The 27,531-nt window shown below is 37.0% G+C and overlaps 1 protein-coding gene across 11 annotated transcripts in view; it reads right to left on the bottom strand.

Moving 5' to 3' along the window:
* KCNIP4 (potassium voltage-gated channel interacting protein 4) overlaps positions 1-27,531 on the bottom strand; it is a 388,989-nt gene that overhangs the window by 160,063 nt on the left and 201,395 nt on the right. Inside the window, exon 1 of one of the 11 annotated variants that reach the window (XM_039698975.1) lies at positions 15,515-15,678. The exons of the other annotated variants lie outside the window; for them this stretch is intronic. Coding sequence (XP_039554909.1) covers positions 15,515-15,614 — 100 coding nt within the window. The 5' untranslated portion in view covers positions 15,615-15,678. Of the gene's footprint in view, positions 1-15,514; positions 15,679-27,531 lie in introns of those variants that run through there. 11 annotated transcript variants of the gene reach the window in all.

Raw genomic sequence — 27,531 nt, 5'->3', positions numbered from 1 at the left:
TGAAAAATATTGTTCCAGTTCAGCTTCCTAGCAGCTCAACTCTGGAATTTTAATCCTACCATAAGGTTGACTATCTCTGAATCAAAAAATACCTCTTTTTATGTGCCAAGTGATACTCAGGTTCAGGTTTATTTGAGCTGATTAACAGATAATTAACACTTGGCACAGATGCTTGATTAAGACTCACAACCATCCAAAGTTGGATGTGCAGAGCTAAATGTTCACTCCTGTCATCAGATTCTAGATACTACCAAGCAAATCCTGTGGTTTATATATGATACATGGGTACGGGTTTGGTATTCTGTCTGTAAAGCGAGTTCAACATTGAAACAAGTGGAGCTAGTGTAGAATAATGGAAACTTGTGTATAAGAAATTAGTACACCATAGAAAAACCACACCAAATTAAACCTAAATAAGCCATGTTGAATGTGTCTTATCTATTGCTGACTTTAAAGAGAGGAAAACACATGCATGCATAATTTCATACACTTTTTAATAAGGAGGGAAAACAGAATAAAATATACAGTTTTTAATAAACTGAATTCTAAATTTTTATTACTAGGATGTTCTTTTATAGCCTTATTGACCTAAACAGGAATTTGAATAGCTTCCATTTTCCCTTCAAGACCTTGCTGTATTTTGCTTCATTTTGTATTACACCCATTATGAAATATTACATAAAGCTGACTTTGCCACCAATTCAAAATATTCAATTATATACTTAAACCTTCCAAATTAAAAAGAAAAACCAAAACACAGATTTTATGAATAATAAAATCATTAAAAAATAAAATTTACCTTAGGACAACCTTTCCCCCAAAATAATCTAAATGAGGAAAAAATCAGGAAAACATAATAAACATAAAAAGTTTCAACTTCTGAGGTAATATTTGGTGGTTTTGAAACATTCTTGAAAACAATAAGGTTGCATTTCTTGGGACCATCTAAGTACACATGCATTTAGAGCTCTTGGCTAAACTATCTAAAAATAGCAAAGCAGATAGCCTGTCAGCAAGGCATTATTAACTCTTGTTCAGTTCCTTCTAATATTTATAGCTTTTGAATGGGAAAAGGCATAAGAAGCATTGTGTTCCTATAGTCACCTTTTCTTTTCATTTTCCTTGTGCGTGTTGACATTCCTTTCCAAAACAGCAACTTCTTTCAAATAAATGAAGCACTTACAATTTCTTTGCATGTTTCCAGTTTTCACTTAATTTCCTTCAGCTTTATCCAAACCCATATGAAAGATACGCTGAGTTAAGCCTTAAACTGCACTTTCTGAATTATTGAGTAAAACATCCCACATAAAAGACCCATGGAGAACTGTATAACAGCAATTAATGATAGAGGTTTTTCTTTATATGGCTCAGTGGCTCCCGAGACTTAGTATTTCTTCTAGACTTAGTAAAATAGTTTCTGCTGCAGACTATGGCTCCAAAATAGTAACTACATTATTTCTGGAATAAAAACTAAAATGTCAAATTGACATGAACTGTAATCATATTTTACTATGTCTCTTAACCAAATATACTTCATTTAGCACATTCAAACACTACAATAGTAAATACACAGCTTAAAATTTAGGAGTTGATGTCTGAAGAACTCAATTTGACAAATGCTTTATTGAACAGCTTTAGCAGCCAGGAATGTGTACCTCCTACCTAATACCTACAAAATGTCTATAATATTAGGAACATCATTTGTTTCCTCTAGTCAATATTGAAAGGCTTCAGAGGAAAAAGGTAATTCTGTAGGACCTCTTGTATCTTAACTACAATTTTTTCTGTTATTTGCTCTGAAATAAAAATTTGTCTATAAATCAGTATTGAACACATGAGGTTGGCAAACAAAGGAAAATATTATCCATAACATTTAGAAATCTTTCTGTGCTGAAAAAAAGGTTACCTACTGTGTAAAGAATTAGCAGGTATGCATTTAAACTGTGGGACTGTTACTGCCATTCTTGTATACGATCATGTCTCTTCTGTCTAACTTTATTCAGTTCAGACAAGTACAAACACTTGTGCTTACCAAAATATGATTTGTCCTAGTACTCATTTTTGCCATCCAGTATGTCATGCTGTCATGTGAAACCACGTTTTTCTCCTTTCAGATGCAATCTCAAACTGGTTATGTTGCTTTTAGTTTTAAACTTAGAGTCTCTACTAATGCAGAGTGAGAAGATAATCCCAGGATATACTGAGTATCAGGCTAAATTTACCAAAGGATTTTGCCTTTGCTTTTTACTTAGAAATATGCATTTAGTCAAAGAAAATTAAAGACAGTGAAATGTCTGATTTTCTACTCCTCCATACTGTCCACAGCTATGCAAAGTCATTCCAGGTAGATAAGAAAAAATAATGAAAGAATTCCCAACTTCAGAACAGTGCTATCAATGGTGACATTTTCTGCAACCTTAAGAAAGAAGAAAAAATTCTGTGCTTGTTTTAATTATGTACAGTAAGTCCAAACATATATTTTTATCTGAAGATGTGAATAAATGTATTATTTAGAACTAAAATTGTGCTGCACTTTAGAAACTGCTTTTGGAAGGGGCATGATATACACAACTGAAAAAACTGTCTAGGAAGCCAGAGATATCTTTTCAGTTTAAATGGCCATGAAAATAAGAGACAGGCTACAGCTTGTTTTATTGTATAAGCTTGCTGAATCTTCATAAAGCTGAATACATAAGAAAAATGCTAATTGTCAGTTAGAATAAACTGCTGAAAAAATTATCTGTGCTTTAAGGTAGAAAACAGCCTAAAATCAGATAATGCGAACAAGAAATATAATGGTTGTGCCAAGAGAAGACAGGCGAAAATTAGCTATTAAAAACCAAATGTGATTGTTGGGCAACAGAGGAAGATTGACATATGCAGTCCAGCAATTGCATTTCAATTTCTGTAATGGATAATTACATGTTAGCTCTAAAGGAGTTTCCTTTATAAAGCAATCTCTTTATTATCCATTATGTATGCCTTGAAAGGCATAGAAGGAAAAAACTCTCCTTTTTCTTGCAAAGACTCAACAATTACCTCTATATAGATATCCTGGAATTAAAATACTGCTCCACACAGTGGAGGCCTAACCAGTTTTTATTTCAGTCAGTCAAAATTTACTATGACTATGGATTAGCTTTAAATAACAGTCACATATGTTGAGATTTCAACTGGAATTCTGAAGGCTGAAAACAAACTAGTAACTCCAAAGATATAATCATTTCCACCAAATTTTTGGTAGCCCTTTTGCATTTTCATATACTTTTTTCTTCCTGAAATAGAACGGCCAGGAACAGAACCCCAGTGGACATGTATTTGCTTGTCAGAAAGGGTACTTATAGTACATTAAATTCTAGGGAAAGTTCTGGTTTAACTTCTTCTGTTGATGGTAGTAAATCAGAGCTGCTGGATATCATCTGCTCCTAAGACCACCCTAACCTACAGTCTTCCCAGGATCTCCAGTTTGGCTCTATTAATTTTAAATCAAAGCCCTGCCTTTGAAAACCTTTAAAGAAAATATCCGACTAGCTAAGGGGTTGCAATCAAATCAAAACCTTAAAAAGGAGGAAGTTTTCCAAAGAGTTTCCATCCTGTTGCATGCAAAAAGCACAGCCCATCCTGTTATAGCGCACAAGTTGTTGGGAAACCACCATGTCAGAATTTGCTGATACAAATTCTTCTGGGGACAAACCATTATTTACTTCTGCCATAAAAAAAAATGTTTCTTATGAGAAATAATTGACTATTGCAGCTGCTGTAGTCCCACTGTCCCAGGTGACCTACTAAAGACTCCAAAAAGCCAACATGTGAACTGCATACATTTCTACACTAGAAAAGCATGGGCAGTTATAAATTTCTCTCCAGTTCTACTTTGGACAACAGTTCCAAGCTGTCCAGCAAAAAAATAATTAATCCCAGTGTAAATACTGACAACTAATAACAATGTTGCTGCTGTTATAAAATACTGTCAAAAAATATAACTAGAGGTCTAATCCAGAGATGAAAGTAAAAGACACTTGCTAGCCAGATGTAGTCAGCCAGAGCTGACTCTGTATTGCAGCACTGCTGCTGGACAGCAGCAGGAATTGGTGAGGAATGGAAAGAAGAGACCCTATGGCTTGGATTACCTTGGCAGTTCCATCTCCACATCTGGTTTGCCACATCAGCACCATGCTTTCCTGGTATTACCTCACTGCTGCTTTGTACTGATGGAAAAGGACACATAGCACATTTTAAACAGAACATGATAGTTACAATAATTCAGAATTAAAGAAGTTAAAAAAATATCCTGCTCTGAACTAGCTACTCAAAAAGGATCAGTCAGAGATTGCATATTCAAGCAAAACACAGTCTGAATTCAGATGGCACCTCAGTAAAAAGGCACTATAACAATAAAACAACTGAACTGTAGCAGATTATAGCAAGAAGGATTATATCCCTTTAGTTCACAATGTAGATTGAACTCTAGTACGATATTAGAAAATCTATACTGTCTATAGCATGCTTCCTATGCCAGAAAAATGGAAGGCAGCAAATGCAGCACCAACTCCTAAGACAAGCCTGGAGAATCAGTAAGACTAGCACTACACTGCTTCTCCGAGCTCTGTACACCATTGCCAGAGACAGGCTCCCAGACAAGAGGGTTCTTCAATGTGACACAAATACTAGTTTTGAGTATAACTGTTTTTCTCATTGAAACTGAGTTCAAATTCTCTCCTTCCTAATACTTGCTTGGCATGGCTTGAAAGTTATGCTTTTTTTCCAGATGAGTCTGACAAGCAGACTGTGAAAAGGAAACCTGTTCTGCCTATGCACTCCATCACCAGCGTGTTCTACAAACAGTAAAACACACGACAAACTGTGGGCTATAGTCCTGTTACTAAGCACTTATTGCCAAATTCTTGGCAATCGTTACCCAAAATAAATGCTGGAAGTAAACACAAGATGAATCAAGAAAAAAGATCATTACCACTAAGGTGTCCAGTGATCATATTCACGAGACTGTGGCTATGTATGTTCAGCAGATAACAAGCATTTGAGGCAATCTCACAATAAAACTAATTAAACCCTGTATTAGAAAATTATTTGTGCTTGAGCCACATCCAGTGTTGCAAAAGGCTGTAGTCAATGTGAGCTGAATTGATGACTGTGGGATTTGAAAATTGGTAGGTCATGTTCCACAAGTGTTGTTTAAACTGGGCGGCCAGTACAGAGGTGATGTAAGGTAAAGTCCATCAAGATTTATACTACAAAGCTAGGATTTCAAATGAAAGCATGGGAAGAACATCAATACCCACAGATCTAAAAAAACCCAAACCTGTGTAATGCAGCAGATAATAAAACACAAAGGAGGCTCAGAGGAGACTGGAATTTTCAAAGACATATCTCCAAGTTACTTAGCTGCTCTGAGCAGTAAGTACACAAAGCTATTACACTAAATGTATCTGTTTGGGATGTAGGTAAGAATATTCCCAAATGGATTATGGATGTCATTATCTATATTCTTTATGTCTTTGCCACGTTGAAGAGAGAGTCATAGGCTAATGGATAAATACTGGACAGTAATTTAGTAAGCTGTGTCCCTAAATCCATCTGCTTCTTATGCGTTGGGAGATCTCTAGCTGAAGTTCAATTACAGCTTCATATGTTTGAGGAATAAAACATTTCACTTGCTTACTTGTTCCTCTCATTTGCTGCCAAACAACCTTCCCTCCTCTTTGAAGCAATTGTCAGGATACAAATTCACTGCAGGCTATAGAGTATAACCTTGGAATATGCTGCAGTACAATGCCATAAGAATTAATTTCTTCATTGAAAGGATTGTCAAGGATTGGAACAGGCTGCCCAGGGAAGTGGTGGAATCATCATCCCTGGAAGTGTTCAAAAAACAACTGGATAAGGCATTTAGTACAATGATTTAGTTTATACGGTGGTATTCAAAGATTGGACTCAACAACCTTGGAGGTCTTCTCCAACTTAATGATTCTATAATTCTATAAAAATAGCTAAGCCATTACCATCCTGATATCCCTCAATGTTTTTTAGGATCTTTCAGCCTCTGAAAGCTGTCCCAAGAAAGATGGCATCTAGCTGTTGGAATGTTCATGAAGTGATCTTTGGAGTAATATTACAGTAATACTAACACAGAGAATTCCTTTTGTCCTTCACCAGGAAACTGTTAACTGTTTCCATCTGAGTCACACTCACAGGACACTGGTGAGGGACACCTGGTGATATGGAACACTCAAATGATCAGACACATCATAAAATGGAGGTTATTTTCTAAACTTACATTACAACATATTTCCTAAACTTATATTACAACATATGTTGTAAGTTAGAAAAGAAGTTCAAATATTAAAACAAATTCATTCAAGAAATGAGCCTTTAACTACCTGTTAATAAAAATAAATAGTGTAAATAAAATATTGGTCCTCTTTAGGGTCAAGATGGATGCTGTTTGATACCTAAGAGTGTGTGCTGTAAATGTCTGCTTCCTCTTGAAGTGTCCTCCCTGTTGGTTCCTGCCAGGAATATTAACTATTTCCTGGTTAGGGAATCTTCCCCAGAGAGAACTAGCACAGTGTGGAGAAATACCAAAGTATACATTTTCATTTCTGTGGCATACTGCACACACTTTCTTTAACCTCAAAGCAAGATGTCACAGGAGTGAAAAAGAGATATACTGCTTCCATGAGCACAAGGACTCAGTAACAGTGATCTGTCCTTAAAAGTATGGCATTACAAAACACAGCTGCAGAGGAGATTGATCCACTACCTGTTGAATTGTGCCATTCACTGGGATGGCTCCTCACAGCCATGTCTGCTGCTGAAAAATATATGAGTACAAAGCAGGTCAGGCAGTGGACTCGGAGCGAGGTAATCATTCCCTTCAGTGATTATTTGACAAAAGGCCTGGAACTGACAAACTATCTGATGGATGAGCAGGGATGCTTTTCACCTTTTATCTTCCCAGCAAGGGCACTGCTCAAGGACTTGAATTACTTGCCAATTACAGCTCACTTTCAAGAAACAGGCTGAGGTCAAGGTTCTAAACAGCTTCAACTGGGTTCAAATAACCATATACTTGGTTATTTGACCAAGTACAGATGAGACCATCATATATTAAACAATGGAAAACACTTACTACCAAAATAACTAAAGAGTTTCATTATTGTTCTTCAATTATAATAGAAAATACCTCCATTCACAAGAAAAAAAAAGATATTTGATTTAGTCCAGATAGTGATACTGACAGTGCTGAACTCTGCAGTACTTGGCACTCCAGTCCTACACTTTCTTATTCTTATTCTCTGTTATGTTTTGGACATAACAGAGATGTCCAAAAGTGTTAGTGAATATAGTAAATATACCAGTTTTGAATTTAGTACTTTACCACTTCAATAATTATTGACGGCAGAGATTTAGAAAAATAAAAATCTGTGAATGAAAAGTTCCACTTTATCCTTTTTCCTGACTGCAAAATCTCTCTTTATAAAGAGTCATGATACTGCAGGTTTATTAAAAAAAAAAAAAAAAAAAAAAAAAAAAAAAAAAAAAGATAAAAATGGGAAGAAGTGGGATCTTCCAAAGATGAAAAAACAGTGTACATCTTTATACTCACCTATATTCATAAAGGCAAGCAACTACAGATTATTGTTTTCTAAATGTTAGTTTCATAACTCTGAACCAAATGGAACAGTTCTGAAGCAGCACTCTTAATCCAACATGTTTTTTACTTTTTTATGGTAGACAAATTTAAGATTAATAAAACCAGAGGAGATGGTGCACTTGTATTAATCCATATCAGACCTCACAACGGAGGTCACATCTTTAGTATGGTTATTTCAAATGTGAAAAAAATACCAAAACAAAAAAAAAACCACCAAAACAAACAAACAAACAACAAAAAAGAACCACACAAAAAAACCCCAAACACAAAAACCACCAGAAAACCACCAAAATCAAAACAAAAAAAGTGCAAACAATTTCACCCATATCTTTATTTCTGTGTGGAATCATTGATGTGAATATCTTTATTTTTCAAAAAAGTATAAGATGAGCTAATTATTGCTCAGCTGTATTAATGGTAGAGATATCAAGTATGGACAAGGCAGGGATATTGTCTTACCTCTGATCTGTCAGAGATGAATTTTGAGTCCTCTGCCCAGCCCAGAATATCAATTCTTAAGAAAACTGATAAAATTAAAAGAAAATTATTAAAAAAATGAAAAAAAAATTCAGAAAGAGCCACAAAACTTATTTTGAATCTAGAAAACAAATTGTACAAGTGCTGAAGTAGCTTTACTTAGTTTCTGAAAGAAAAAAGTGAAGTTCCTAAACACAGGTTAAGTTAATCTACAAAGGATGTTGTGATTAATCTTTAGCTTGGGTTTTTACTATGAGATTTACCTTTTAAATAGGAATGTTTTGAGTCTATCAATTTTTGGCTTAGGCCAAAAATTCTAGCATTCAGAAAGTGAGCTTATTATAATAATAATGTAAGATAATGGTCAGGAAGCAAATAAAAACATCAGTAGCATTTAAAGTATAACTTTTAACAGATTATGACAATTTTTGCAATAATGACTCAAAGGTGAGCCATGTTCTCACTGAATGGGTCAGCAATCGAGTTGATTGAGAATACTTTCCTGTCTTAATGACTTCTTCATTATTGCTGAACTATTAAATCAGTCTTTATTGTGAGCAAGTGAACTACATTTTTTCATATCTCAATTGTCAACTTGCAAAACAACAATTTCAGCATCCTATTCTGCTTTCCATTATACCCTTTTACTCCTGAGAATAATTACTCTTGTTCTGGTAACCTGATTCATCTCAGACTACTTATCCAGCCATAAAATTGGCCAGAATATGAACTCTGAGCTCTATATTGAGTAAGGGGCAAACTAGTGCAATTTAGATTGAGGTTGAATAAATATACCTAATGAACATAGTAATTTTTGTTCGAACTTATTACAAAAAATAGAAAAATCAAACTGTGCATAATTCCTTTTATCATCAGCTGCAGGTTACAAGTGAAATAAGGCAGATCTCTGATGGACCTCTTATCCCTGGGATCTTATTAGGTGTTCAGTGTCAAACTTGATAGTTGAAGGAAAGGTACTCTCACTGTCTTGCAAACATAAATTTAAATCTCAGACTTCATAAGAGGTAACTCAGATAGCATATTAATATAATTTCAAAATTTAACATGTATATCCTCAGGCTAAATAAAATTTGACTCAGTATGGAAAAAAAATTCTTTCTAATGAAAAAATAGCCAAGGACTTTACTGAGATGACAGATTACTTTCCAAGAGGACAGACTACATTCTCCTATAGAGAAGAATATGGTCTTATTCTCCAAGGGCTATAATACTCACTGCACTTGAATATTATGGATTATCTGCAGAAATTTTGGCTTTCCAGAAACATCAGGTTCACTAAAAAAGATAAATCTCTGTCTGCTTTTTAGGTGCATCTATTAAGAATGGGATGTCACCATTAGAGAAACTTATGCAGGCAGCATCTTGGTTCTGTTGTTATTCAGAGTTCCTCAGACACAGACAAGAAGTGGCTGTATACAGATTACTTTTTTCCCACCAGCAGAAACTGTCTTTTCTGGTTATCTAGAGACACCCCATCACTTTGTAGAGATGATGCTAGAAAAAAAAAAAAGCTGAGTATGAGCTCCTACTACCAAAAGAATAGATCAAATTGTGGATGTACAAAAGTCTGTTCTGATGTACCTACAGCAGCTGGTGAGTGTTACTGATATAATATCAAAATGCTTCTGACCAATAAAGGAATTTTCCTCCATGTTCACAACAACTCACTTCTCTGGTAATCCTTTTTCTTTTCTATTCCAGATGTTTGGTTTATTTTCTGTATTAGATTTTGGTTTTAGTAATGAGAGTTATGCTAATAATCACATTTCTTCTGTGTAAAATTAGCACTTATTCGCTACAATAACTGATATAACCACCGATTATATGAGCGAACATATTGAAAAAAGGGAAATAACCAAATGAATTGATGCATTTAAAACTCCCATAGCAAAGTAATACTTTTTTTAATGTTCATTATAAAATACTAAGTTTGCAAAAAAAGCATTGTACTGATAACTCAGAGTGTAGGACTCCATCTATTTCTTTGCCATCCTTTCAATTGCATTATTTATCTGCTTTGGTCTCTGTAGATGTAAAGCACTAGACACATGCATTATTATTGAGTGTGACAGTCAGTATTGAGAAAAAACACTCTTCAGCAGCCACTGACCTGGGAACACCAGGTTTTTCAGCAACAATGGACCAGAAGCCTTCAGAAGATGACTCAGAGATGACAGACTGCTCGAAGCAGGCATCTAACAGCTGAAGGCAGCTATTACAAATTCTCATGGCTAGCAAGTCGCTTTTCTTAACTGACTATTTCTCATTTTTCTAAGACTGTATATACATAAGCTGAAGCTTGTAGTATGAAAAATAGGAAGAAAAAAAATGGGAAGAGCTTTTATTCATTCTGCCCAGTAGAGGCTTGCTGACCAGTCACGCAGGATGCACCACCTGGTCAGATGCTCACATGCACATAATTCCAAGCAAACTGCAGTACATGCATGCAAATTAGTTGCTAGTGCTGTTTGAGCTACATATTTAAAATCAAGAAAAAATTCATTGGAATTCTGTGTTAAAGATTTCTATCTACTGCTCACTCATCCACATATGAGGAGTTGTTCCAACAACTGTTTTGATTCAATTTATCTTGTAATTTATGAAGACTTAATTGAACAGATTACTTCTAAGAAATGCCTGAAATTATTAATATTAAAATTTCTATCATATTTTTGTCTTTTGCCCACTGTCAGCTCTGCCTAATCATTTCACACTGGTCCATGTTTGCTTCCATACTTCACAATTCTGTGCATAACTCTTTTTGACATCCAGACCGATTAAAGAAAAGAGAAATGGCATAAAAGCCCCTATGTTTATTACACGCTATTTGTTGGATGAAATGCTAGTCATTATGAATCTTCTGAAATGAATATTGAGGAAAAACTTGACAGAGCACTGCAACAAGCTGCTCAGAGAGTTCATTAAGTCTCTCCACTGGAAGTGGTCAGAACTTGCCTGGATGTGACCCCATGCAACTTGCTCCATGTGAACTTGCTTTAGCAGGGGGTTGGACCAGATGATCTCCAGAGGCCCCTTCCAACCCAACCGTTCTGTGATTCTGAGGTCATACTCCTTTTCCATGCATGAAGAATACTGTGAGGAGGGACATGACTGTGGAAATGCTGACATTCCCAGCAGATCAGAGCCTAGATGGCAAAACTGCTCCAGAGGCTGCTGTAGTTTCAGAGCAACCATAAGTAACTCCCACTTTGTTTCCAGTCATATACAGTCCTTGACAAAAATTGCTATAAATATCACAAGCAACAACCTATGTGTCTGTGGTTTTGCTCTTTTTTTCCAGCTGATGAATGGGAAGTTGTTAATAGCCAAGATTACTAAAATGGGATTAGAAGCCGCTTTGATATTTTGGAGGAATCAAGTGTTTCAGTAATTTAGCTTGATTATTACAATTTTAGCTGCTAAGTTCTACTGCTGCCGCTCTCAGGACTCCTAAACAAGGATTTTAGGTAGATACCAATTATAGAGATATGGAACTCACATTTTACAGTAATATATATGGCTACTTCCTGCCATTTTTTTCTATTAGATGTTCTAACTGCAGTTAGAGCATTTCCTAAAAAGGCATTCCTATTTAAATATTTTTGATCAGTCATCTAATTCAGATTTCTTCTCTGAACCCTATTCCTAATGGTGTAGATTTCAATGCATACCTTGATGAAGAGGGGTCTATTTTTCAAGTTTATTTAATTAATAAGTGACGTAGGTTTTGAAAAGAAATTCATGTTTTCCAAGAAACTTTAGGACAAAGCCATTTTAACTTAGGAATGGGCTGACTTCATGATGCCTCAACTTCTCTGTCCCCAACACTTTACCCAGAGAAACTGACATAGAAGGAGGATATTCACAAAGAAAACCTCTTCCATTTCTTCTTCAAGTTCATATGATCCTTATCTATGAAGATTGCAAAGTACTTTTCAGAAAAGTACTAAAAATATACTGAAATCCTATAAATCAATATCCTGGCTATGGCACAATCTCAAAATAATCTCTCTTGTATATACAGCTACTCAGTTCTTGTATCTCATTCTACTTATGAGTGACTTTAGGAAAAACTTGCCTTACAATAAGAAATAATTTTAAATTGATACTAAGGTATATCTAGGAACAAAGTCTCCTGATTAGGTATCAATGCATTACCCTTTACACCTAATAAACTACTGTTTTAAAAAAGCAGTAAAGTTTATCAAGAAGAACACAACCTAATTAATGAAGAGCTGAACATTTAACCTCGGGACAAAGCCCGTGCAATCCACAGGCCATGAAAGCAAATAAATCTATTCTGCTACTCATCATTTTAGGAGCTGTCAAACAATATTCAAAACAACTATTTGAAAATACTTCTATAACAACAGTCAAACCACTCAGCAGTTAAAGGCAACTGGGCAAAACCACAGAAAGCACACTGCAATCTAACTGAGTGCAATGCATCATAAAATAATATTTAACTGAGAGATAAAGTCTCTGGAACCCACAACCTACTAAATCTATTCTGCTACTTATCACTTTTAGAGCTGTCATACAATATTAAAAACATCTATTTGAAAATCTCCTACAACAACAGAATCACTCAGCAGTTGAAGGCAATTGGACAAAACCACAGAAAGCATACTGTTATCTGAGTGACTGCAGCAGAACTATAAGCCAGTATATAAAATATTTACCCTGAAAATACTTTATTATTTTCAAAAAGAATGAAAATAATTGCCTACTATTATTATGATAAACATAATTTGCAATAAAGAGTCTGCAGGAAGCAGAACATTTCTTACACTAGCTATTATGACAGTGAATAGAGTGCTCTTGATTTACATCGTTGCATCTGATTCTTCTAAATTCACAAAATTTCACGAAGTTCAAAATCATGACAATCCAGTGTAATCTAAGTTATCTTCAAGTTTTTGTTACCATGATAGGGACACAATGGGATTCTGAAACCTCAGTCTCTACCAAAGCTTCAAAATTAGTTTTAGTATCCTGTATTGGGTGCACTTTGTTAGAGATTATTACTGACTCTGATCTCCAGGTATGTATAGGATGTGTTTTATATACTGTAAACTATTAAATTGGGGGGAAAAATATTTTGTTGGGACATATTTACCTCTGTGAGAAAAGAAATCAGGGATATAACCTACCCAAACTCAAAAAACTACAAATGTCCTTATAAAACCCAACATTTTCAGAAAGCTGAGACCAACTTCCTCACTGATTTCCAGAAAAGCACATGGATAATCTGACTATACTTGTTTTCTTAACATTCTACTCAAAAACTTCCTTTACATTTGCACAATTTTACAATGTATACACTTTGCCTTCAAGAGTGGAAATTAATAGCCTTGATACTTATTAACATATTGAAATGTTTTTCCATTTTCTATTAAAAGTGTAAAAATCTTCCTTTTTTTTCTATTGTAATCAGTTCAGATCTTTAAATCACAAGTTTAAGGGAAAAAAAAAAAAAGCGGGGAAGAAATTTGCACTGCTCCTGAACTAAGAGGAAAAAAATCTTCAGTCTGTGAAATTTAGCTAACGCCCATTAACACACACTATTATTTATATCTGTTACTTGATTCTCATGTAACATGCTTTTTATGTCATTCACAGGAGTAGAACATCATAGAGGAATGGGGGCATATATGTCTTCCAGTGCTTTCCTCTAGCTGACATGCTGGAAACCTGTGCTTGCACTAGGTAGGAAGAAACTTTCAGACTCTCTTCACACACAGACTCCCAGACTTTTGGCCAGTGAGGCAAGCAAAATAGAATTTTTCCTTACAGAAATAATACAACCACCTTCAGACATCTTCACTATATTTTGAATTGTCTTTCCATTATCAGCTTCTTCTGCCACAGAAACAAGTAGAGACAACAATCAAATTACATTTGTTACGAGGGAATCCGAACAGATGTGGGAATCAGACTCCACAGAGCACACCTAAGCATGCCAAACAACCTAAAATATAAATATAGATCTCTTTCCCCCCCCACACCTGCCCCCCCCACAGTCTTTGCAGCCTCTAATACTGGAAATAACTTTTATGATAGCATTTATCATGTTAATTGGTATTTCTATTTATAACTAAACACAGAACAAACAGAAAACCAAAAGTTCATACATTTAAGGGAATGTCTATGTTGTTATTTAAACTGGATATAATGTACTTGAACACAAACATAAAATCTTTACAAAAATGCACTTGATCTCTGCAGGGCTTTAAGATTCTCTAACAAGATTCTAGCAAGTCCATGCAAGACAGCAACAGACAGAGAACTTATTTTAAATGACTTGAAAGGAAGACTGCATTTCTTGAAAGAGTGACATAAACAGGACAACTTCAGATGTTTTCATAGGAGAAAATTTTGCTTAACCATTATTTTTGTTACGAAATCACAATTAGTCAACAAACTTCTCCCATACACAGGTGTAAGTATGTACACTGTATTCAAATGCCAGTCTACAGGAAGATTTGAGAATACAATATTCTTACAACAGTTGAGAAACAGACCACTTTGGACTGTAAACTAATAAAACACTAGGCTGTAATGATTGTCATTACATTATTGACCATGCTGCAAGCAGTGTTTTTTTAGTCTAACTCTTCATACGGTAAGAAAAACAGCTCTCTTAGAAATAAGGTAAAAAATAATCAATATTCCTCTATTCCACATCTAAAAGGCACATGTAAAATAAAGTAATGCTGTTTTTCATTTTTACTGTTTTATAAAGAAAAAGTGTTGCTAATACAGGAGGGGATCTGTCTAAGAAAAACAAAGCATCAAACAATAAAATTTGCACACGATTGTCCTTAGTGAATGTTCAAGTTGTTTAGTTTGACTCTGAGGATTGTAGCTCTTCCTCAAGCACAGTTTAAAATGTTACCAGCAAATTAAGCATTCAACAGGTTTTTAAATACTATAAAAGATGTATCTTGATCTTATAACAATTCTAGTAGAGATGATGTTGACGTGAATACATTACAAAACAATTCTGATTACAAGACAGTTTGAACGCAATATGATTGCCTGTAATCATACTAAAATCTGCTTTACCCTCCACTACTTTAAATGCACAGATTTAAATAGGAATAAAAGATTCAGAATTTAACCCCTAAGTTTATACTGGCAGTTTTCTGGACACCAGTTTATTTCTCCTACAAAATTAAACCACCACAACCAACATCCACAACAGACAGCCACTGATGTGCACGTCGCTCTCGAGGTGATTCGGGCAGTGCCTTACATCAGTTCACAGGTGCTCCTGCCTCGCTGCAAGAGAATAACCAGAACAGAAAAATTACGAGCCACTGAAAAGCACTCCCTTACCTTCTAAACCTGCTTCAATCAGCCCAAATTGTTCCAACACTTTTACAAAAAGCACAATCACGATCAACACCGCTATCATTTCAAGCCCTTCCAAGTTCATGGTGAGTTAGGTCATGGTCTGACCACCGCCACTGAGGAAAGTGTTCTTCTGCCCGGCTTTCTTTGCAAAGCCATTGAACTAGGCGCGGAAGGCTCCTGCGAGGGAAGGGGGCGAGTGGGAGGGGAGCGGCAGGGAGCACATCCCGGCTGCCCCAGCGGAGGCCGGGAGAGGCGGGCGGCTCAGCTCCGGCCTGCCGGCACTGCCCCGCTCGGCACGGCCCGGCTCGGCACGGCCATGCGGGCAGCGGGGCCGGCCGGCGGGACACACACAGCCCAGGGCATGGACACAGCCCAGGGCATGGACACAGACACAGCCCCGGGCATGGACAGAGCCCCGGCATGGTCACAGCCCCGGACGCGGGCACGGGCACAGCCCCAGACACTGGCACTGGCACGGGCACAGCCCCGGGCATGGACACAGCCCCGGACACGGCCATGGGCACGGGCACAGCCCCGGACACCGACACGAGCACAGCCCCGCGGAGCTGCCCCGGCGCTGGAGCGGGCTCGGGGTGCCCCCGCTGCCCCTGGAAGGCGCGGGACAGGCAGCCGGGGCACGAGTCCCATCACCGCACCCAGCTGTGGCTGCCTCCAGCCGGAGGATGTGCCGGAGGATGTGCCGGTGGGGCACTTGCCAAGTTCTGCCTTAGTTCCTCCAGGTGAAACAGCTGCCTCGGCAGGATGACATTCCACCTGTTGCATGTGGCAAGTAATACAACATTGTGTGTGTAACAGCAAGCTAGGAATCCTTTTTTTGTCGGTTTGTTGGGGAGAGTTGTAATTAGAGCCAAAAAAAATAAAAATTAAAAAGCTGTCTCAGGTTCTTTAAGGCTAATTCTTTGGGCTGATTTGCAAAATAAAAATTGAAAAGACAGATAAAGAATCAGTCTGAACCATTGAATGATTTAGTTTGGAAGGGACCTTAAAGATCATCTAGTTCCAGTCCCCTTACCACAAGCAAGGGAACACCCACCATCAGACCAGATTGTTCAAAGCCCCATCCAGCCTGGCTGTGAGCATCTCCAGGGATGGGGCAAGAAAAAGGAGAAGCAAGCAAGCTGATTTTTTAAATTGTTTCTCACTTCAGTAATCTTTTCTAGACAAAGTCCTTTTCATGGAAAACATTCACAGTGAAATACAGGAATGCTGGCCACAGGACTGAACTGGTATCTTACACCACTAACAACCACTGGCCTATCTGCCACAGTCTGCAATACTGGCATTGTCACATGCAGTGTATTGATGGTTAAGGATTTACTCTTTAAATCCATAAAAATAGCATCTGAGAAGAAATTTACAATAGAAAAACAGCACCTCTATTGCAGCAAAAAGTGAACCGGGGAACAATTGCAACTAATTTAATCCTGTCTGGTAGAGCACTGTCCCCCTCATGGCTGAAATCAATTACTGCCAAGGGCTCAGTTCTTTCTTTCCTTAGATAAGATTAAAAAAAATTCATTGTGTTATGTGAGAACTGGCAGAAACTTCTAAGTCCCCCAGGTATACTTGTATTATAATGGGTGTTGTCATTACTGAAAACAGTGGAATGAACTGAGAGTAATGGCACTAACAGATAGACTATAGGTACCTTTTTTTTGTACAGTGGATAGATAAAGCCTTACATTGTAATGCTCATGTGTCACTATTCTATGATTTTTACTCAGGATTGGGCTCCCTCAAGCTGGTTAAACTTTTTCTGCCAGAAAATCTATGTTTCAACACTCCATCCTAAATATTTCAGTTTTGCAGGCAGATTTTCCTTGGGAATCTTTGCTTTTACTTGCTTCAAACTTTCTCCTTATGTTCTTTTTTTTTCTCGCATTCAATCTTTGTTCCAAACAAGGCTAAATGTCTTCTCCCTCTAAGCCATCTTATCAATGGCTGTAAGGAAAGTAGGTCCAGCTTTCCTTCAATGTGGAGCTGAAATTGACTAATTTCAGCATCAGGAACACAACATCTGCAATTTTGTATGCCTTTACCCAAAAGGTGGCTACAACTTGTGTTTAGGTATGTGCAACTTCATCACCTGGAAGGATCACTCCTTTTGATTAATAGCTTTCGGCAATATTGGTCTGCCGAAAATTTAAAAATGAAAACACTTTTTAAAGGACTTTTTTAAAGGTACTTTTGTGACAGTTCCACTTAGGGCTGAAAGCAAAAAAGTGGAAAGCAGAGCTTGTGGTGGCAGTGTTGCAAAGCTGGCAGCTGCCATTGCCCTGCAAACTGGAACCCCGTGGCTGGCAGTGGCTAGACAAACACACGTGTCAGGGATCTGCCTCCTCAGGCATCAGCAAACTGAAGAGTATGTCCCAGAGGTGTAGGGGTACTGAACCTATGGCCAATTATGACTCTTCTTCCATGAAACAGCAGAGAAATGAAGAATTAGTATGATGGCTACAGTGTTACAGGTAGATGCCAAAGCACAGTAAGAATGACAATCTCCAGGGAAGGCAAGGTTTTTGCAAGAAAACTGTGACTAAACTTCTGTTTCTCAAGTGCTGTGAACCAGCCATGATAATGCCTTTTTCCCTCCTTTTTGATTTGACTGTAGGTAATCAAGTGCTGTGAACCAGCCATGATAATGCCTTTTTTTCCTCCTTTTTGATTAATATGCAGTTTAATACCCCTTTGCTCATTAAATCATCGCTTTGGAGAAAAATAAAAGGTTTTTATGAAACCTTACAATATTTCTCCTGTAGAAATACAGAACAGCACAGATGTATCTCTCATCTTCACCTTCTTACCCGCTTAAAAATGGACCTGACTCAGTGATAGGTAGGGTTACAAACTGCTTGACATTTTTTGTCTCTCCAAGTACCTTGCTAAAAACAGTGATGTGGCGTGTTGTTTTATTTTTTTGCTCTCCATGAAGAACAACAACAACAACAAAAAAATCTTCATTTACCTATACAGTTCTATCTAAACATGACAGGAAGAATGAAGCTAACAATTGAAAGTATTGACATCATATTTTTTTATCTTGCCTAACTACAAAAACCTTAATATATTGTAGAATTAAGCTTTAAAAAAGTGTACTAGTACGAATGCAGGAAATAGGAATGGGAGGAAAGATATTAAATCATAAATTACAGGCTATATAGGTTTTTTATACACAAGAGCATGAAGGCTTGTTTTTCTTTTTTGTAACTGCAAATTAAAGGTTTCAGTCTAAAAGTATTATAAATGCTGTCTCCTTTTCATCAAAGCCTTTTGCAGCATTATATTTTACTGTGAAAGTAAATATATTAAATTGAAGTAATTGGTTATATTTTCAGCTAGAAACACATCTAAATGGTCACTTCTCATCTTGTGATGGAGCTATAAACCACAACACAATGACTCCATTTACTTTACCATGACTAAGATCCTTGATACCATTAATCTTAACTGCTATTGCTTAATGTTATATATCATGAAATGTTAATGTTAAAAAAAGACCCAATCCATTTAGACTGAAAAGTGATGAGTTGGTCTACTGATGGAGTCCCAGTAATGGTTATATTTCTTCCTTACACTTCATTTTCTTACTCTTATTCAGATGCTGGTAAGCCACTCCCAGATTTTCATCACGGCTTCCAGGAGGACAATCACTAACCTCTAATATTCCTTACCACCTCTCAAAATAGTTTATGGGAGTCTGGCCTGCAGAAATCAAAATCCATTGGATTTTGTTTAAAACATAAAAGATTAGTGATCAGAGCTAAACTTGATGGCCTTGGATAAAGCAGTGGGGGCTGCACATGTGCAATACCAGATTTGGGAAAGGCTATGGGGAAAAGTTAATGATGGAGTTAATTGGCAGAGCTGGGAGCAGAAGTCAATGCACTGCAAGAGAAAAATGAAATGGATTACCAGTGGGTTGCCCATGCCACATATGAAGTTTGAGAACAAAATCTGTAATAGAGCACACAGTTACTTGATTTTGACCAGAAAAAACTTAAATAATACTTTCTTTTAACAGTAAAAATCATTATGTAAAGCCAGAGCAATCTAATAATTGCTATATAAGCAATGTCCCTCCAACTTATTATAATGATTGATAATATTTTTGCCTATTTTTAATAAGAACAGCTTTGAATAAATATTTCAGCATCCAATAGAATCATTAAAATATGTGTTCCATGTAGATATTTAAAAGATCATAGTTTTTTAATCCTATAAGGGGAAAACTCACTCTTTCTTTCCAAAGAAGAAAATGGACTAGAAAATATTAATGTATTATAAATTCAAATACTTTATCTTAGCATCTAGCTGTTATTACACTGCAGTCTCCCTTTTTCTCACTCTTAAATTTACTACTAACAATATAAATTAAGAGAATGAACTAAGACTTTATTTTTTAAAATTAAATAAATAAAACCTAGAAAATCTTCCAGCTCATCAAATCACTGAGAAAATCAGAAATAAGGTACAAACTTGTCTCTTTTAATGTAACTATTTTTCTTAATAATTATTTAATGAATCTGAAAAAAGTGACAAAAGGCTATGATGTATTCAGCCACTCTAAATGTTAACTCTGATAAGGGCCAACACTGCAACTGTCTCTATAGGCATTAAACCAGCATGACTTCCATAGTTTTCCCAGATTAAACACAGGTAAAAAAAAGATCACAGCATTCTGACATCACAGTGCCTTATTTCTACCTTTTCACAACTTCTATTTAAGTTTACATCCTGAACTGTGTCCACTGTTTTTCAGCTGCCACAATGCAAGGAACTTCCACAGTTGAGTCTTGATGGTGCTTATGTCATGTCAGAAGATTTCTTCCCTGTCCCACACAGGAAGCCATAGTTACTGATCTGCCCCTAAAGCAGCAGTCCAGACCCATGGCAGCAGGCAGCAATAATTCCAGGGGCTGGCATGGAGGTTGTATCTCATGCAAATTGTCTTCCTTGGTGTGAGCAGGGCAGGGCATGACGTAGTCATGAAGCAGAAGATCTGTCTCCACACTGGGTGCATAGTTAGATGGCAATACATAAATCCTGTTCCCTTACAGAACTGATTGAAATAGAAAAAAATATGCACAGCAATTACTCATAAGCAGGCTTTTCAAAGACTAAGAGAAAACATCTTTATATGATGTAGTTCCAGCTGAAAAGTATACCAGAAGATCTGGATAATAACATAACATCACACCAGTTTTGGGTTACTATAAATGTCAGAAGCAAAAAAAAATCTGTTAATATATCACTTATTCTTTAAAATCTTCTGAATATTATGTGGGTATTCTGGAGCCCTTAATATGTTTAAAGTTTATCCTTTTCCATGCAGTGAAAATATGGCTCCCTGAATCTGGTAATATATATTTCTGGAAACTATAACACTCACTGTGACCATGAAAAATGTCATTAGAAGACAGGAATTTTCTCATCACATACCATTCTGATAACTCCATCTTTGCTACAGGGGTTTAAACCTCATTAAAAATAATATAAAAAAAAACTTCAGAAATTTTCCATGCCTTAAAAATGTCGGACAACTGTATTTTAAAGCTGTCTGTGGAAACTAAAGATGAAAAATACTTGGCTGTTGTAATTCCACAGCTGCAGTTCAACTGTTTCTTGTGATTTGTTTGTGCTACTTCTTTATTAACAAGGAATTTTTTTCAAGTGCTTGCACTTGAGGGAATATACTGATCATTTTCCAAACTATAGAGAAATTCCTAGACTTTCAAAGTCACATAGAATGACAGGAGAGTTACCAATTGCCATTTGTAAAACTCTGATGCATCTTCATCAATGAAGAACAAATGTGGGCAACTTAATTTTTATTTTTGAGATAGTCATAGCATGTCAAGCAATGGTGCTTTATTAAACTTAATTTGATTTCTCTGAATAACACAGGGCCACACACAGCTGTGGGACACTTGCACAGGTGGTAGCAGGTCTCCAGCAGCTTATTTCCCCATGGTTCATCAGGCCTGCTGGTACACACAACCCACACCTGAAGAACACTTAAGGGATTTGTTATTCTGCCGAGGCGTAAGCGTGTGAGTTAACACTCATGACACAAGTAGTGTCATTGAAACATTCCGAGACATGTCAGTCCTGCAGTCTTTTAACCTGAATATCAGCCCTTACTCATTTCTCCCTTCCTACTTAAAAATCTAGTGTATATTTAATGCCTCCAGAGCAACAGCTCTAAGATTCAGTGTTTCTTCCCTGCCCAGCAACTAAATCTTTAATGCAGGCTTCATGGGTTTGCTCCTCAGCTATTGTGACCTCCTCTTTTCTGTCTTTGTGAAATGCTGTCTTGCTCCTCTTTATCCACTTAGGATACTGCCATAAAATTTGTCTTTCTTGCTTACCACTCCACCAGTTTCAGTCTTCCCTTTGCATTTCCAGTGGATCTACTTCATCACATGCAGTAGAAGCTGTCACCTTCACAGCCAGTCTTAACATACTACTGCCATACCTAGTCACTGTTGACTTTTAGAGAATATTGAACTGTTAATCCACTCTTAGCCTTACTTATTAATAAATTAGACCTTATTCATAAGAAATGTTTCTGGCTTTAATACAGCCCGTTAATATACTGAAATACTATTATAACTGCATGTGGATGCTGACATTTTTGAAGCCACAGCTATGGAAAGGAGGTGAGAAATTAATGAGAAAATGTGGTAAAATTTTCATCCAGATAGCAAGGGGAGAAGACACATCTTAAATAATTAGAAATATCATTAATAATTAGAAATAAATTCTGTGGTTTGCAACCTCTTTTGCTACAGTTTATTGGAAAACTGTCAGGCTTTCTGCAGACTTCAGCTGTGAACATTACATTAAGTTGACTTTATCACAAATATGATTAGGAAATTTATCTATAGCCTTAAAATAAAGAGACTGACAGAAGAGTTTCTCCAGTTCAGATGATGCAGCATGTAGATGTTCTCCAGACTTTTCCTCCTAATCCCTTGTTGGTTCATTAGCAGCTCACAGCAGACAACAAGAGACCTATGCCAATCAACAGTAAAAGTCCCAGGAAAGCCTAGTTCATATGCCCATGGAAAACAACTTGAGAGTTTGGAGAAAGACAGCATTTTTCATAGTTCTGCTTTTAAAAGCCCAGAGAACTACAAAATAAGACAGAACCAACAAGCTCGGGAAATCTGAAGCCGATGTCTATAGAACCCTTCAGCCTAACTTAAACCCTAGAGTGCTGTTAGTCCAAAAAGCAAGCTCCTACTTTGCCCAGAAGTTTTTATTAAGACAAATGACAAAACAAAAGAGTGACAAGTTTTTATGTTTGTTTGTTTTTCAGACTGGCTGATTGTACAAAGCCAACCATCATATATTAAATAAACAAGGCAAGCTGACAGGCACTCAGTTTCCAATTCTGCCGTATTACCTACTTGGAGCCCTATGAAGGAGCCCAACAAGCTTCTTCCTAACAATTTGGCAGTCTTTAAATTTATTTCCTGCAGATCTCTACCATGTATAAAGCTGATACAGAGAAATGCATGTGCCTAAGCAACATTTTAGGTTCAGTCTCAGTTTTGCTGGGAGTCTTGGTTTGGGAGGGGGGTGATGCTAAGCCATCTTACTGCAGAGACTCATGAAGGGTGCATTAGGATGCCTGAATAACCATGGGGGATTGCAACATTTTTCTCATGGTCAATAAAACACTTAACAATAACTATACCAACCATATATTTAATAGTATTCTTTACCTCATCGATGGTCTGTGACTATTAATGATTGTTTTAAAGGATCTGACAAAGGATAGATGGATGGCCTTTTTGTGTGAACACTACAGAGAAACTCATACTTGGGTGAGCATTCTCAGCAGACAGTCCAAATTACATCAGTTGCATGTGTGGTCTTTACAGCACACGTTTGAAGAACATTAGTGCAGCAATCCAGAAAGACATAAAGCACTGACATTTTTTAATTAAATGAAGAGAAGATTTCTGTGCATTGAGCACCAGGACTTAAATATTGCTAAACTCAGCAGAAATATTCTTAAATTAATAGGCAGGGAATTCTTCTTGTTATTTAAATTTTTTCTCCCTTGCCTGTCTTTATGCATTATAAATGCCTGTATCACCACTTCCTTCCTCATTATTACACTATTTGGTTTCCAGGGAATATTTTCTTTATAAAGTGGTTATTTGCATATAAAAATATGTATTATTACAAATTCATAATTCTGTTGGTTCTTTAGTCATCATTTCTTTAGTCCTCTGTGTTGTTTGAAAGCTGCTTTTATTTAAATTCATATTTGCTGCACTGGAAAGATTAGGTCCTGATTTAAGCCTTCTCCACTTCAGTCTGTAAGGTGAATGTGTTTATGTGTGAGCTGGTAACCTTCCAAAAGGGTGTGAAAACTTCTGGAGCAAAGACAGACCCAGTGGAGACACAAATAACAAACAAGACACTGACATTTATTTACATATTAATTTTTAAATGCATCAAGAGACTGTTGCTCCTTCATTTTAATATCTTAAAATAATTTATATAAAAGGCCAGGTAAGATTTCCTTTGTTTTTATATTCACTAGCAATATATATGAAGAGAGCTTTGAATGTTCCAGGGAGTTCAGCAATATAAAATAACATGAAATATGACATGTAACCCATCTTGTTTGTCAAAACAAGCAAAAACTAAGTGGGACACATCCAGAGCTTCACTACAGTTAGGTATTTATTTCTTTTGCTTTCTCGGAATACCTCATTGGTTATTTGACAGATGGTCAATACCCAATGAGTAAAAGAGCCCACATTTTCTCCTCATCTCTTGAAAACATAAAAGGGCTTACTCAAGCCTTACTCAAGCACGCCTTAAGGACAGGCATCAGAGGATGCATGAGGTGCATGATGGCCCAGTAAAAATATTTTGTGCAACTGTATATCAGTTTACATGACAGAGAAAGGATTAATTTCCACAGGCTGTCAGGTGATTAAAATATTCTGCAGAGTAAAACAAACAAACAAAATTGATTGCTTCCCTTCACATGGAAGATTTAAAAATGTAATTGACACAAGTAGACTGTGTCTGTGTTCTCTGTCTAGAAAAGTAGTAATGCTAAAATTTTGCTAGATAGGTTAAAACCAAAACCATTTAATGACTTCTAGACAAATATTTTGAGACCACCTGCAAAACCAGTAAAGTCTAAAACTAAACAGCAGCAAAGGAAGAGCAGTATAGAACAATGAAAAGAGATTCTGAACTTTCTTTTCCTCAAGCTGGGATCCAGAAAAGTTGAAACAGCATCCTAAGATTGCAACATAGAAATTAATTGTAGAATGTAAATTAGATTTACCCAGGAATATCAGAGCTTCTCATATCAGAGGACAGGAGAACTGTGAAATTAAATATATGAATACAACATGGTAGTGGCTGGAGGTATAGGTCTTATATTCCCTTTGCATTATCTGTATGCTCCTCCTTTGTAACTTCAAGTTGGGTTTTCTTCCCTCTGAGAACTATCACTGATCTATTTGCAGCGTTTTGCATCAGAAAAGAAAACCCGAGCTCTGTATTTAAAGCAAACAGCAGGGTCTGGCAAAGGAAACCCTTGGGAACAGAGGTACTTGTCAGTAGAGAACTTTTCCACAGAAATGTTATGCAGCAACACTGATGGCTGGAGGCAGAGTCCACAGCTTCTTTTCGGTCTTGCTGCATATGAGGAAGGCAGACCATAGAAAGATGGCAAGATGGGTTTGTTTCTGTTTTCCAGAATCCACCTGCTCCACAATGTAGGCTACATGACTTCCTCAGGGAAAGTAGGATCCCCCCAGTATCCAACTGCATATATTCCACCTCCCAGGAATAGAACCAGGCTCAGGATTTTTCCCATGGTTTTATCTCTAGAAATGTTACAGATCTAAAGCCACAACTTTTTGGTGCCTGTTTAAAAATCTACCCAACATGGCCTGTGTACTTCCTGTATTTAAATGCTGGAAGAGTTTCAGGTCTCTAGTTTTAGACCAGTATTTTCATCTCATTGCTTGCAGAACTTTTCATTTAAGTGCAATTTATCTTGATGTTCTCTGGCTTTTTGTATCCTTGCACTATGTCCTGTTGCCATTTCCAGTCACTGACTGTGTGTGTAATTCCATAGCTTTCTCTTTTGAACAACGTTCTCACTGCTGTCCTTTGTCCTCAGCACTAGCAATTTGAAACATGAATACCAAATTACAAGGAGAAAGTTTGCTTCCTCCAGGTTCTATTCTGAACTGTTATTACATTAGAGACTACCCTGCAGTTGAGCCACAGACCACCATATTTTGACAATCCAGTTGTGTGTCAAATGAGTTATCTCAGACCAGTTCTATGTCCATGTCACCATGTATCCATCTAAACCACCTCTTCCAATCTCATATCTCATTGTGAAAGTGAAATATCCATGTAATCCTTTCTATATTGCCAAACCAGAAATACTGGTACAGTAAAACAAAGCATCCTCTTTGAATTTATCAAAATACAGAAACATAAATTTACTCCTCAGTGAATAACACATTGGTATGAAGTGCATGTGATGCTCTACCCAATCAGTATTGGGATTCTGTTCTTCTGTCTATGCTCCACTATAGTTATGTGCATCATTCTCAGTACATGATGTGTGACCCTAGGAAACATTTTTACTGTGCCTTTCAACCATGACCTATTCTAAGAGTTCTGTCATTTCTACATAGGGATGTACAATATGGTGGTTTTGACTACAGGAAAAACTGAACTTCCAGCACAAGTTTTTTTCACAGATCCACATATCCTTCCAGATTGTATCCTTTCTAGGTGACCTTACAACGTGCTAGTTAAGACTAGAAAGCACAGGATAAAACACTTCTAACAAGAAAGCCCAGGAAGTAGCTTTTTAGCTTAATAATAGATTTAACCCACCTGCCAACCTCTGTAAACATAATGGAGTAAATTGTCTGATAAATGGAGGAAAAATACCAAAGAAGTATTTGATGAAATATTCAGAAAGAACCCAGAATTACTTTTAAAACTATGTTATAGTCCCTATAACTGCCAAGCTATGAATCATAGGTATAAAAGTCTGTGGAGTCTTGGAGTATGAGCTAAATATTTATGTCTGTTCTAACAATATTAAGTTTGTGATGTCAGAGTAATGCTGGTCCTTCTCCTCAATGAGATGTTAATTAATGTACTTAATAGTTGCTTAATATTAGTGGCATCAAAAGTCATCACTACTAGGCATTTCACAGCTTCTCATTAAAAAAAAAAGGACAGCAAAGGAACAAAAAATTTGTCATATTAAGACCAAATAATTAAAAAAGTATGAAAACTTTTGAGATAGGCCTACAATTAAAGATGTTCTGCAGACAGGGAAGGTGTCATGGGTAGCCCAAAAGACCATCACATTCCAATGCCAATGCATTGCATTGTGTGTGCTCCGAATTGTTATAGTCTCTTTAGGACACTGGTAAAGGGAGTGGGGTGGTACCTCAGGCTAAGCTTTGAAGCTCTGTCGTGAGCTTTTTATCTCACTGGGCTCTTGGTTTTTGCTTGGGCAGAGCGCTCTGGCCATAATGTTTGGCTCTTGGTTTCTTGCTGTAGGGCCAAGGCAATGCTTTTCCTTTTTGGGTTCTCTTTTCATTGGTTTCGTCTCACTTGGTGAGACTGCAGTTCTTGGGTTAGAGCTGCTTGTGCCCCTGCTCCAACTTGCCATCAGCCCCCATTCCAGGAGAGCAGACTGGAATTCCCCAGCCCAGCCACCTTGCCTTGCCTGCTTCTGGTGTCTCCTACCACAAGGAAGCAAATCCCTTCTGAGGATTTCTAGTCCTTGACCTGGAGGATACCAGTTGGAGCTCCAGCTGGGAAGATGAACAGAGTGGAGTGAAAGACTGACACCTTCTCTCCCTTTGTCCTTTGACCCACACCCTTGGCTGAGGAGCAGCATCCTGGCAGGGGATGTGCCTGGTGGTTTTGGGTCTCTCTGTTCTGGGGGCTCT

Source organism: Passer montanus, unplaced genomic scaffold, assembly GCF_014805655.1.
Source record: "Passer montanus isolate IOZ18808 unplaced genomic scaffold, ASM1480565v1 scaffold13, whole genome shotgun sequence".
Taxonomy (NCBI): domain Eukaryota; kingdom Metazoa; phylum Chordata; class Aves; order Passeriformes; family Passeridae; genus Passer; species Passer montanus.
Note: the sequence above shows the minus strand (reverse complement) of the source record. Positions and strands in the feature narration are given on the sequence as shown.